This window comes from Panulirus ornatus, chromosome 5, assembly GCF_036320965.1.
Source record: "Panulirus ornatus isolate Po-2019 chromosome 5, ASM3632096v1, whole genome shotgun sequence".
In the NCBI taxonomy this organism is placed as follows: Eukaryota; Metazoa; Arthropoda; class Malacostraca; order Decapoda; family Palinuridae; genus Panulirus; species Panulirus ornatus.
In genome coordinates, this window is record NC_092228.1 from 39,745,357 (window position 1) to 39,758,249 (window position 12,893).

Sequence of the window (12,893 nt, forward strand, 5' to 3'; positions counted from 1 at the left end):
CCAGACGCGCTGTTGGCTGACCTGCAGAGCACCATTACGCCGGCCAGGACTGCCTCGCCTCCCCCGCCGGCCCACAATGGCCCCGCCCACACCCCGCCGCCGCCCACGGCCGCCCACAACCACGCCCACAATGGCCACGAGGTTAGTGCACCCCTCGCCCGCCCATCGTCGGGGCCGACATCATGGTAATGTCTACCATAATCTACCATGGTGGCCTGCGTCTACCTGATGAGGATAGTAATGTGATGTTTATATGTGTGAACGGAGTGAGAAGTGAGAGGAGAGTGAGAGGGGAGTGGGAGAGTGAGAGGGGAGTGGGAGAGTGAGAGGGGAGTGAGAGCGGAGTGAGAGTGGAGAGGTGGGAGAGTGCCGGTCATCATACAGCTTTACCCTGACCCATATCTCAGGGTCAGTGTTGGCGCCAGGGAAAGGTACTGTCTTAACCAAGACTTGTATGGCCCTGTGTATAGTGTAGTGGATGTTGTATGACCCTGTGTATAGTGTAGTGGATGTTGTATGGCCCTTTGTATAGTGTAGTGGATGTTGTATGGCCCTGTGTATAGTGTAGTGGGTGTTGTATGGCCCTGTGTATGGTGTAGTGGATGTTGTATGGTCCTGTGTATAGTGTAGTGGATGTTGTATGGTCCTGTGTATAGTGTAGTGGATGTTGTATGGTCCTGTGTATAGTGTAGTGGATGTTGTTGGCCCTGTGTATAGTGTAGTGGATGTTGTATGGCCCTGTGTATAGTGTAGTGGATGTTGTATGGTCCTGTGTATGGTGTAGTGGATGTTGTATGGCACTGTGTATAGTGTAGTGGGTGTTGTGTGGTCCTGTGTATGGTGTAGTGGGTGTTGTGTGGTGTGCTGTGTGCTATAGAAGGTGTGTAGTATACTAAGTTGTTGTCCGGAGTCGTATGTTGTACTATATTTCATAACTCATAAACACACTTCATCATACTCAGGTAATTTGAATTCGATATTGACATGTAATCAGCCTTTATATGTTCCTTTGGTTTTGGCTGGTATACAACTGCAGTGATATGTATGGTGTATGAATCATGAGGGATATCCCATGTATGATGTGTGAGAGATCATGAGGGATATCCCATGTATGATGTGTGAGAGATCATGAGGGATATCCCATGTATGATGTGTGAGAGATCATGAGGGATATCCCATGTATGATGTATGAGACATCATGAGGGATATCCCATGTATGATGTATGAGAGATCATGAGGGATATCCCATGTATGATGTGTGAGAGATCATGAGGGATATCCCATGTATGATGTATGAAACTGTGTACTGAAACGTATTATCTTATGAAACCTTGAGTATGATGGTATCATGAGGGACATGCGCGTGTATGATGGTGTATGGTTATAACAAACATACCCCGATGTCTGTTTCAGTCAAGTACATCAGGCAAATCTTTGTTTATAGTGCATTAAAAGGACTTTCACTCCTTTACTATATCACGGATACCCGGGTATTTAATAAGTTACGGATACCCGGGTGTTTAAGAAGTCACGGATACCCGGGTATCTAAAAAGTCACGGATGCCCCTGGTATTTAAAGTCACGGATGCCCGGGTAATTTAAAGAGTCACGGATACCCTGGGTATTTAAAGAGACGGATGGCCCCCGGTATTTAAAAAGTCACGGATGCCCCGGTAATTTATAATCACGGATACCCCGGATATTTAAAAAGTCACGGATGCGCTGGTAATTTATAATCACGGATACCCCGGATATTTAAAAAGTCAGGGATGCGCTGGTAATTTAAAGAGTCACGGATACCCCGGGTATTTGAAAAGTCACGGATACCCGGGTATTTAAAAAGCCACAGATATCCCTGGTATATAAAATCACGGATGCCCGGGTATTTAAAAAGTCACGGATGCCCGGGTAATTTAAAGTCACGGATACCCGGGTATTTAAAATGTCACGAATACCCCGGGTATTTAAAGTGCATTGTGTGAGCCATATTAAGAGTATATTAAGGGTTGTTTATGGAATACAGAGAGGTGGGTTGTGGGCATCATAATGTCTTCTTATATTAATAATCTCTTGTTGTATGACCTTGTAAGGATAGTGCAGTGTGTATTGTGATAATTATATATGGTTATTATATGGAGGTTGTTGATCTGTGAATATAATAATGCACTTCAGGAAGATGGGCATCTCTGTGGACTAAGGATCATTGGCTTGTTTCATTATGTCAACTTTGTCTTAAGGAAGAAAATCAGCCATTCCGAACCACGATCCCCAGTTTAGAATAGTACGCTACCGTGGTGTAGACATGTAGATTATAGATTATCATGCAAGTATTGTGAGGTGGATGATGGTGAAGCAGGAGGCGAGCAAGCGAGACTGTGGTGTGGGTTGCCTGCAGTGCACATCATCACAGCTCACACTAATGATCGCTCACATTCCTATGAGGTTTGACTCACGCCTCCTGGCTGCCCCAGTGCATTAAGGGTAACACATGGATGGAAGAAACATGCGCGCGCCTCTCACAGGAAGAAAAAAACTGCTGGACTGAAAACATCTCATTTGAATGTTGATCGCCACTTCCCCCCGCCATTGTTGGGCGTGGCGAAATGATGCAATAATAGACATAGTCTCACATTGGTCCTCTTGACACTCACTCATATGACCATACAAACACCTTCACTGGTATTTAGTGTAAGTATTTTTGGTATTATCATCGAGGCAGAAACCCTCATGTTTACATTGTTAATGCTGGAGGCTGCGGGAGGAGCTTGGCCAAGTGTGAAGGTTACGAGTTTAAGTATTTAAAAAAAATATTTAAAAACCTGTCTCCATCTATATTTAGACATATCTTACCAGTCTTAGAAAAGGCTACGTTTGGAAAATTAGTTGACGAAGCTTCAGGTAAAGTGTACTTGACTGTGTGTTTGTATTTGTGAAAAGAAAATACAGGTCGTGATTAAATCCATCTGGGTGGTAACGTGTTTGGTCATGCGTCTGGCAGCGGGGCACGTGGACCCCGGCGCCTCCCAAAATTGTGTAGATTTGGAAATATTCCCAACTTTTTTTATCGATGTATTTCAACCTGAAGCCAGAGTCTCAACTGCTCCCTCCATCTATATAGTCTACAAGGAGTCAGTGTGTGGGCTAGATGTTTATATAGATGTGTATATATATGTGTGTTGGGTAGTGATGGATGGAGGGGTTTGGACATCCCGGGGTGTGAGGTATGATTGGCTGGCGATGTTTGGTACCCATCTTGCATGTGTCGTGCCCCCAGCCATGACGCACACCACACATCTCCCTCCACACACAAACTTTGACCATCCAGGACCCGGACTCCGGCCCTACGAAGGCTGTAGAGGGTAAACAAATGCTGAATAATTGTGGGTTGTGGGCATGTGTGTGTTGAGAGGAGGGGGGGGGTTGTGGCGGCGGGGCCCCCCTGTGTGTGTGTGGGGGGGGAGGATGACGTGGGTGTTGGGAGGGAGGGAGGGACGGTGGTAGTGAGGGTCGCGTCGTGTGCCCCGCGTGCTGGACCGTGCTCCTGCCATAGTCTTCCATATTCGTAGCCGTGCGTGTGGTCGTGGCGAGTGCGTGGCCGGGTATCGGTGGCGTAGTGGTCAGGGATAACACTGTGGTGCGCGGGAAGCCGAGAGAAGCATCATGGCGGCCGTACAGGTGAGGAAACCCTGGTGTTACCCCTTCCCTCCTCAACCCCTCCCTCCCAACATGACGTACGGGTATTACGGTATTTTTAGACGCCAGATAACTTCCCTCAACAGTCAGTGCATTGTAGAGGATGTAGGACATGCACTGTGGATCGTTTGTGATCTAGTTTGGGGATAAGTGGCGAATTGGTAGAGTTGGTTAGGGTTAGGGTGTTGGCGCTGGTGTAGTGCTAGGCTGTGTGTGGCATGATCGCCCATGTCGGTCGTGTGGGCGTGTGTACGAAGGTGGGGTGGGCGTGGGCGTGTGTACGAAGGCTGGGTGGGCGTGTGTACGAAGGCTGGGTGGGCGTGTGTTGTGGCAGGTGCGTACAGAAGATGTAGACAGCAGTAGTATCCGTGGCAGGGAGGGCACCGCCATGAACCCCCGGCTCAGCCATTCATCTGCCTCGTCAAATGCTTCACTTGTTCCAAGCTTTCCCTTGTGGGGCTTGGCCTGGCCTGGCCTGGCTCCACACAACACTAGGGAAGCTGTGCTGGGTGGAGTGAGGCCAGTCGGGGCCCCACACACAACCACCCACCCCTGACCCCCTCATGTGGAGCTGACCCCCCTCCCTCCCCCCTCATGTGGAGCTGACCCCCCTCCTCCCCCTCATGTGGAGCTGACCCCCCCTCCTCCCCCCTCATGTGGAGCTGACTCCCCTCCTCCCCCTCATGTGGAGCTGACCCCCCCTCCTCCCCCTCATGTGGAGCTGACCCCCCCTCCTCCCCCCTCATGTGGAGCTGACCCCCCCTCCTCCACACTATCTCCACCTTTCACTTAGTAGACTCCCTACTCCTCCCTCCACCACGATCACCACCCTCGACCTTAACTCCACCCTTGACTGCTCCCTCCCTCACTTTCACCCTCACACAGTACACACTATGAAGTCCACACACACACACACACACACACACATATCCATCATTTTCACCATCCTCAAACCGTCATCTGTTCACACTCCACATTAACCTCTTCACCTTCACCAAATCCTCACTTTCACCCTGCCTTTCCCTGCCCCCGTACACACACACACACACACACACACACACACACACACCTGCTCGAAGCCTATCATACACAGTCACATTGAAGACATGTTTACTGACGATTTTCAGTTGTTTGTGATGGTGTGGCGACTAGCGCCACCTGTGTGGTGCCACCTGTGTAGTGCCACCTGTTCAGACGCTGCCAACACTGATGTCACCCCTCCTGACCCCATGTGACACCACCAGAACGTGCCACCTCTGTATGACCTCAGTCTGACCTTGTCACCTCTGGTACCACCTCGTCTGACCCCACTATGTGACCCTACCAACGTTATTGCCACCTCTTCTCACCTTTGACAACACTGGTGGTGCCACCTCATCTTCCCCCGTTTGTGACCCTGCCAACACGGGTGCCATGTCTTCTGACCCCCCCCCCCCCACCTGCCATGTAGCCTTGCCAATATAGTAATTGTGATCTCGAAATATTCAAAGATTGTTTGTGGTTTGACAACATACGACCTGTCCATAATGAGGTGTGTGTGAGGGTGATTGCTGTGTGTGTGTTACGGGGAGAGAGAGTCTTACACTAGCATTACCCCGTGTCTTGACGTGTCTACACACACACACACACACACACACACACACACACACACACACAGTTCCGTGGGGAGGATGAACACCTAGTATTGGGTGTGGGCCGATTGCCACACCCAGGATTCGAACCCGTGTGGGTCCGGCCCGGTGACTCATGGTCAGTAACGCTAACCATGTGTGTGTGTGTGTGTGTGTGTGTGTGTGTGTGACCACCTTGTTATAAAGATTGCATTGTTCAGCCTTCCCGCCCGTGAGTCAGTTCATGGGGGGGGGGGTGTAGTTCTTCCCATGTAACCCCCCCCCCCCCCCGGGTGAATCAGCCGGTCAGTAGAGAGTAGATTTTGTGGTCTAGTGTTCTTTCTCTCACTACACTCAACATTTGGTACTGTACACTTGATTTTGAACGATGGATCTGTTCCTACATGTCCTCGCCATGCTTCCAATGTGTATGAGAGATCTTTCACAGCTACAGTTTATATACACACATAATTAACAACATTTTACTCATACATCTTCCTTATCTAATGTAAGTATGGTTAAAACATCATGTGTGTGTGGTGTGTGTTTCTTGTAGAGAAATCCTTGGTACATTCTAGTGTTGGTATTTAGGGCTTGTATTAAGGACAGAGAGCCAAGGATAATCCAACTGTTCGTGTCTGTAGTTTGTCCAAACCCAGGAACGCTCGTTGTGAACCGTACGTGGTACAGGATGTTAGATGTTTACATATGATGTTTATGTTGATATAATGTGAGGAACATGTCATTATCCCACACACCACACATGCTGCAGATGTTGTACTGAAATGTACAGTTGCCGAGAGACTTAACCCTTTCACCGCATAGTACACTATAGTGTACTCAACCCACACCCAGGACACATTCCGCCATGCACACCCAGTGTACTCAACCCTCACCCAGGACACATTCCGTCATGCACACACAGTGTACTCAACCCTCACCCAGGACACATTCCGTCATGCACACACAGTGTACTCAACCCACACCCAGGACACATTCCGTCATGCACACCCAGTGTACTCAACCCACACCCAGGACACATTCCGTCATGCACACACAGTGTACTCAACCCTCACCCAGGACACATTCCGTCATGCACACACAGTGTACTCAACCCACACCCAGGACACATTCCGTCATGCACACCCAGTGTACTCAACCCACACCCAGGACACATTCCGTCATGCACACACAGTGTACTCAACCCACACCCAGGACACATTCCGTCATGCACACCCAGTGTACTCAACCCACACCCAGGACACATTCCGTCATGCACACCCAGTGTACTCAACCCACACCCAGGACACATTCCGTCATGCACACACAGTGTACTCAACCCTCACCCAGGACACATTCCGTCATGCACACCCAGTGTACTCAACCCACACCCAGGACACATTCCGTCATGCACACACAGTGTACTCAACCCTCACCCAGCACACCTGTTGTGTCTAACCAGCGTTCATGTCATTTCACTAATATTCCCCTTATTTTTCACTGTAAAATCAATTAGTGGTCACATCTGGCCATGAAATTATAGTCAGGATAAAACTCATTAAAACGAAATCGCTTTTGATAAAATCCAAATTCTTAGTCGGGTGTTCATCGGTGCTGAAGAACACCTTGTTCTTCACCTGGCGGTGAGTGCGGGAGGTGTTCTCCGCGTCAGTGTTAAGGATTAGCTGTGCTGTTCTTCATGTGGTGTTGAGTGCGGGTTGTGGGTGTCAACTGGCGTGGGGCGTGTGTGAGCAGCGTGCACGCGGCCTACGTTAACAGCTTGGTGTGGACAAGGGTCCACGTGACGTGTGACTGGCCTGTTCTTCCATCTCTCTACGACGCTGAACCACGAATCAGAGGTTAAGATTATAACTGCAGATGACAGGAAACAGTGGGGGGGGTTGCCTGCTTTCGTAGCCCAGCATTGGAGGGATGATGACGTAGGGCCAGGGGAAGGGGGGAGTGGGGGTGGACATACCCCTCCTCCTCCTGTTTTGTGGGCTACCACTGTGGTGGGGGAGGGCTACCCCCCTGCATTATAGCCCCCCCCCCCACCAGTTGATATTTAACAAGGCTGTTCATATCGTTAGACCAGGAGCTCCGCCCAAGCCTTGAAAAACCTTTTTTTCTTTCTTTCTCCTTCGTTCAACTTGAACAAACAAGCAAGACTCATTTCTTCCTCATGATCGTCTGCTCAGTAGTTAACTCTCGTGATGTACTCAACCCGCACAGCTAGTTAAGAGTCGTGTTATCATCATACGTTTGTGATTGCTTCTCAAATATAGAATATATCAGTATGTTTTGGCCTCACATATTCTCGTGGTTCTGGTTTTAAAGATCAGTTTCATGTGTAAGATCCAGAGGTTATGTCTAGATTTGGAACTTTTTGATAATGTTTCGTACAGTATTTTGATTTGGTCGTTTAGAAGGGTTTTGTGATTATTTATACAGCCTTACTCAAGCGTCGTGCCGTCGTGTTCAAGGGTCGTACCGTCGTGCTCAAGGGTCGTACCGTCGTGCTCAAGGGTCGCACCGTCGTGCTCAAGGGTCGTACCGTCGTGCTCAAGGGTCGCACCGTCGTGCTCAAGGGTCGTACCGTCCTGGCTATGGTTTGTACCGTCGTGGTCAAGCGTCGTACCGTCGTGGTCAAGGATCGTACCGTCGTGGTCAAGCGTCGTACCGTCGTGGTCAAGCGTCGTACCGTCGTGGTCAGGGAGCGCACCGTGATGGTCTGTTGTTCCCCCGCGGTTGATGACGTCAGCGTTGGTCTGGGGTGGGAACACACACCCACACTTGGCCACCGAAAGGAAATGACACATCCATGGGCGACGTTGTCAGTCTCCGGGCTCTGCCAACACCTCTGCCACCATCGCCAACACCACAGATAGTCGTATTCAACATTCTAACAACGCTGTTGTCAGCGCCAATGCTGGCAACAATGCTGGCACCCTAACATCGCTAACTACCCACTGCCAACACTTATGACCGTCAGTGACAACACTACCAACCATCCAGGCCATCTCCTACCCTACCACCAAGTGACAACACTACCGTGAGATGTGCTCCTGCCACCACTTTCGGTGATGGTGGTGGCAGTTGCACCATCATAACCATACCCTTCCACCACTACACGTGATGGTAGTGCCAACACTCCACCATCACCAGCGCTCCACCATTACCAACTCTCCACCACCATTACCAGCACTTCACCATCACTAGAACTCCACCACCACCAGCACTCCACCATCACCAACACTCCATCACCACCATCACCAACACTCCACCATCACCAAATCTCCACCATCACCAACACTCCACCATCACCAACACTCCACCATCACCAACACTCCACCATCACCATCACCAACACTCACCATCACCACCAATATCTAGTCTGGTTGACATTCCTGTGTTGTACGTACATTCCATCCCACACAGATCTGACCTTGCTACACCTCAGTATACTCCCACAGTGTACTCCCACACTCTCCTCCCACAGTGTACTCCCACACTCTCCTCCCACGCAGCCTTGTTACATTTCCTCATCACGACAGCAACCCACCCACAGCCCGTCTTCTGTGTGTACTTGACCACACCCACACCCACTCTCTCTGGTCCCGTGTTTACAACAATAATTGTCACTTGTTTCAGTAATAGAAAATGTATGATTTATTTATATTTATCATAGATATATTAATTAACTTGGGATAAAAATGGACCTGGCTATTCATAAGCTGATTGTAACATTTCCAAAATAAGTATAAAAGACTCGTGTATTATATCAAACAATAAAGATACGAGAATAAGATTATAAAAATTATAGTTGATTGTGCTTATTAGGTTATTATCTCTTGTCCTTAACAGGCAGTGGCCTGTGTGTGTCCAGTATATGTGGGGTTTTATATATGTCTAGTGCCACTTTATGTGTACCCCAAAGCAGCGGGCAACCCTACTTGTGTTTTACTGTAAGGTTAGATTATGTAGTATGCTTCATCTGTGGTATAATGTCAGTGTTGTGGTATGCTTCATCTGTGGTATAATGTCAGTGTTGTGGTATGCTTCATCTGTGGTATAATGTCAGTGTTGTGGTATGCTTCATCTGTGGTATAATGTCAGTGTTGTGGTATGCTTCATCTGTGGTATAATGTCAGTGTTGTGGTATGCTTTGTGCTGTGGTATATGGTGCAGTGCGTTGGGGTATGGTGTGGCATATTCCCGAGGGGATAGAAAATGGGGCGTTGGTTCCTCCACCGTCAAAGAGGAAGAAAGAAAAAAAAAAAAGATTTGTAAGCTCCAGGGCCACGGCATTGGAAAGAAAACGGTCTCAGGGTCCCATGCTACTCAGTTATAGAAAACGGATGGCTGGCTCTTGAGCCATTCAGAAAGAAAGAAAACATTCTCGTAGGCTCTTTTTGTAGTGCAAAGCCGATCTACTTCAGAAAATGGAGGTCGGAACCGTAATTGAAAATAATTTCAAGTAAGTATACAATGGAGAAATACAATGTGTACTTAAGTAGAAAGCTACAGAACATTTTGCTGTAGGTTTTTGGAGGTCATTTAATGTGAGATTTTTTTTGTGTGTCGTCAGAGAAAATAACAGAAAACGCAAAGTTGTTTTTGATCCTCATGTTTACATATATTCATCTAACGAAAGATGTGTCATATAGTCAAGGATTATCCCGCGTCATGATAGAGGAATTTTGTTAGTAGTAATGTTTACACTGTAAACATTAAGAGGAATTTTGTTAGTAGTAATGTTTACACTGTATACATTATCCGGCATTTGTTGCTATCGTCAAATAATAGAATATAGAGATGCTGTAACCTAACCTGTTTATGTGTTAAAGTCATTCATTATTTTTTCTTGATTTTAATATATGACATGATTGTGTTTTTTATGTGGTACAAGTTTCTTTGTGAGGCGAATATAAAGGACCGTAAACCATGGATTATTGTGGGCAAGTTTTCGAGTACATGATTAATTTAGCACGACGGTACGACCCTTGAGCACGACGGTACGACCCTTGAGCACGATTGTACGACCCTTGAGCACGACGGTACGACCCTTGAGCATGACGGTACGACCCTTGAGCACGACGGTACGACCCAAGAGAATGATGACCTACTCTTTGACAAGACCCTAAATTTTTTCTAATCAGTTGCCGAGTTCCATTTATAGATTCCCTTTAATGGTGAAGACTGTATGTCTGTGACATTTTCATAACCCGGAAGTAAGATCGAGCCTCGCTGCACAAGATCCAGGTCACACACACATGTCAAAGCTGGCTTATACGTGAATTTATTCTTGTATGTTTGTGAAGAGACGAAATATCTTATCTGGCTTATCATTCAAGTGATGTTTGCTTGCTTGAGGTGTGCAGGTGAACCGTAGCGGAAACCAGGAATAAGGAAGCAGTTATAGAAGATGGGAAGAGGTATGGTACTGTTGCGTGAATGAAGGAAGGTAAGGGAAGAGGTTATTGAAAGAAGAGAACAATTGAAAGTTGAGGAGTTTTTGTGGTATTTTACATAAACAAATGAGACAATTCATGAAGACAACTGTACCGGTAGAATTAATTCATAACTGAATTTCTTAAGAAATTATTCTTTTTGATATTTCTAAAGTGTGTTAGATACATGAGGGTATTAGGAACATAGCAGTGTTAACTGGAGATGCAGTGAAGATGTCATGATCCATTTGAAATGGTTGAAGAAGGTCTCTTGCATACCCTTCTGTTGTCAGACAACAAGGATATATATATTTTTGATGATAATGTCATAATTCATCAACCTGAAAATGTAATTTTTATCCGAACCAGCGTTGAACAGGTTAGAAAAGTCGCTGTTACTTAAGGTAAAGTGTTACAAACCAGTTTAGGTAAGACCCCGCCTAACTTTTCCTCCTGGTTCCCATTTTCGGTGATGGCGCAGTGATGCCGACGCGCGAGCCGTCTCACTTGATGGATGGCTTCACGTACACACAACCTCTCTCTCTCTCTCTCTCTCTCTCTCTCTCTCTCTCTCTCTCTCTCTCTCTCTCTCTCTCTCTCTCCGATGTTATTTTGTTTCAGCCTGTGTGTTTATTCCCTGGTCTGTAGGATGTTTAGCTTCCCATCTTCTGTTTATCTCATGGCGCCCTTGTGACGTGTTAGTTCAGAGCGCATCCATGTTTCAGATGGATCCGTCGTTTTCTGTTTAATGACAAGAAATTTGTGTCCTAATTTACGTTTCAGTTTTTTATTATCGTTGCTGAATAGTGATATATCTTTATATCATGTTTCACAGTCCATATTGTCCAAATATCGTTTTTTAACATTGTAATGTCACTTTTCATGTCTGATATTTGTTGTATACGGTTGTCGTGCGCGTTACGTTTTCTGTTGTAATCTGGTACATAGTGTGTGTGTATTATCTCAGGGTTATGTGTGTAATGTATAATTATATGTAAGCGCTCCAGGGTTGTGTAAAGGCGACTGTGCATCAGGTCATATATCATGGTTATGCTTCGTTCTCATCAGTATTTTGTATTAGCTCTCTGTACTTCCCCAGTGACTCTTCTCATGTTTGCTCTGTTTTATTGAATACAGAATTATACAAAGTGAAGTACAGTAATAGAAATTACTTTGACAGTCTGTACTGTTCGGTATAGATTTAGAATTAATTGATCTAGTGTGAATTCCTAATTATAATGAAGATATTATTTGAATTATGAATTGATGTGAAAAGAGTCACGTACGATTGAGAGATGGTAGAAGCGGTGAAGCATTCAAACAGTGTGGGACTATCGCCTTTCGGGAGGATTAACTGCATGAATTACCTTCCTTGTGAGCCCCCCCCACCCCCCCCCCCCCGCCCCACCCACCACTCTGTACCCATATTTATAAACTTGGCACATCTCAGCCCGAGCTATAGCTAGGGAGGCAAGTGTGTGTGTGTGTGTGTGTGTGTGTGTGTGTGTGTGTGTGTGTGTGTGTTGAATGAACCATCGCCACGACCTACATGTTCCGCCGTGTTTATATTTAGTGTTGACTGACAGCCAAGCGTCTGGGTATGACATCTTCCAAATTTTCTTCGTGGAAAAAAGGATATATATATAATTTTTTTTATGTTCCTTATTCTAATTTTGTATGTGTACTATTTTGACCCAGCTGAGAACCAGCAGGTTGGGTTTACATGAGCTGGTTTACCCCCAGCGTCACCCACACCCGTGCCAGGTGCGTGTATGTGTCTCCAGATTCATTGTTCAATAACCACAAAGCTAAGCATATATGTATATTATGTAGTACGCTTCATGTATTACTGTGGATGGAACCTGTGTAGATGTGGTGTGGGACCCCAGCCCACACACATCTCTAGATGGTAAGAGACCAGTGATTTCTTTGTAGACGGATGGATAGTCTGGTTTTGTACACCTGTAGATAGAGTGGAACCACAGCTATGTATATATTAGAGTTGTAGATGGGAAGGTAGAGGTTAGTATGTAGAGAGCGAGTATCATCGGGTCATATAGGTTTCAGGTGTCTCTGTAATTTGTAACTATTCCTGTATGTCACCTGCACTCATCACTTCACTCCTCTTACACTAAAGATG

The 12,893-nt window shown here is 46.6% G+C and overlaps 1 protein-coding gene across 9 annotated transcripts in view; it reads left to right on the plus strand.

Moving 5' to 3' along the window:
- LOC139748683 (transforming growth factor beta-1-induced transcript 1 protein-like) overlaps positions 1–12,893 on the plus strand; it is an 84,477-nt gene that overhangs the window by 9,326 nt on the left and 62,258 nt on the right. For all 9 annotated transcript variants that reach the window (XM_071661980.1, XM_071661982.1, XM_071661983.1 and 6 more), the window contains one exon: positions 5–141. In XM_071661980.1, coding sequence (XP_071518081.1) covers positions 5–141 — 137 coding nt within the window. The remainder of the gene's footprint in view (positions 1–4; positions 142–12,893) is intronic.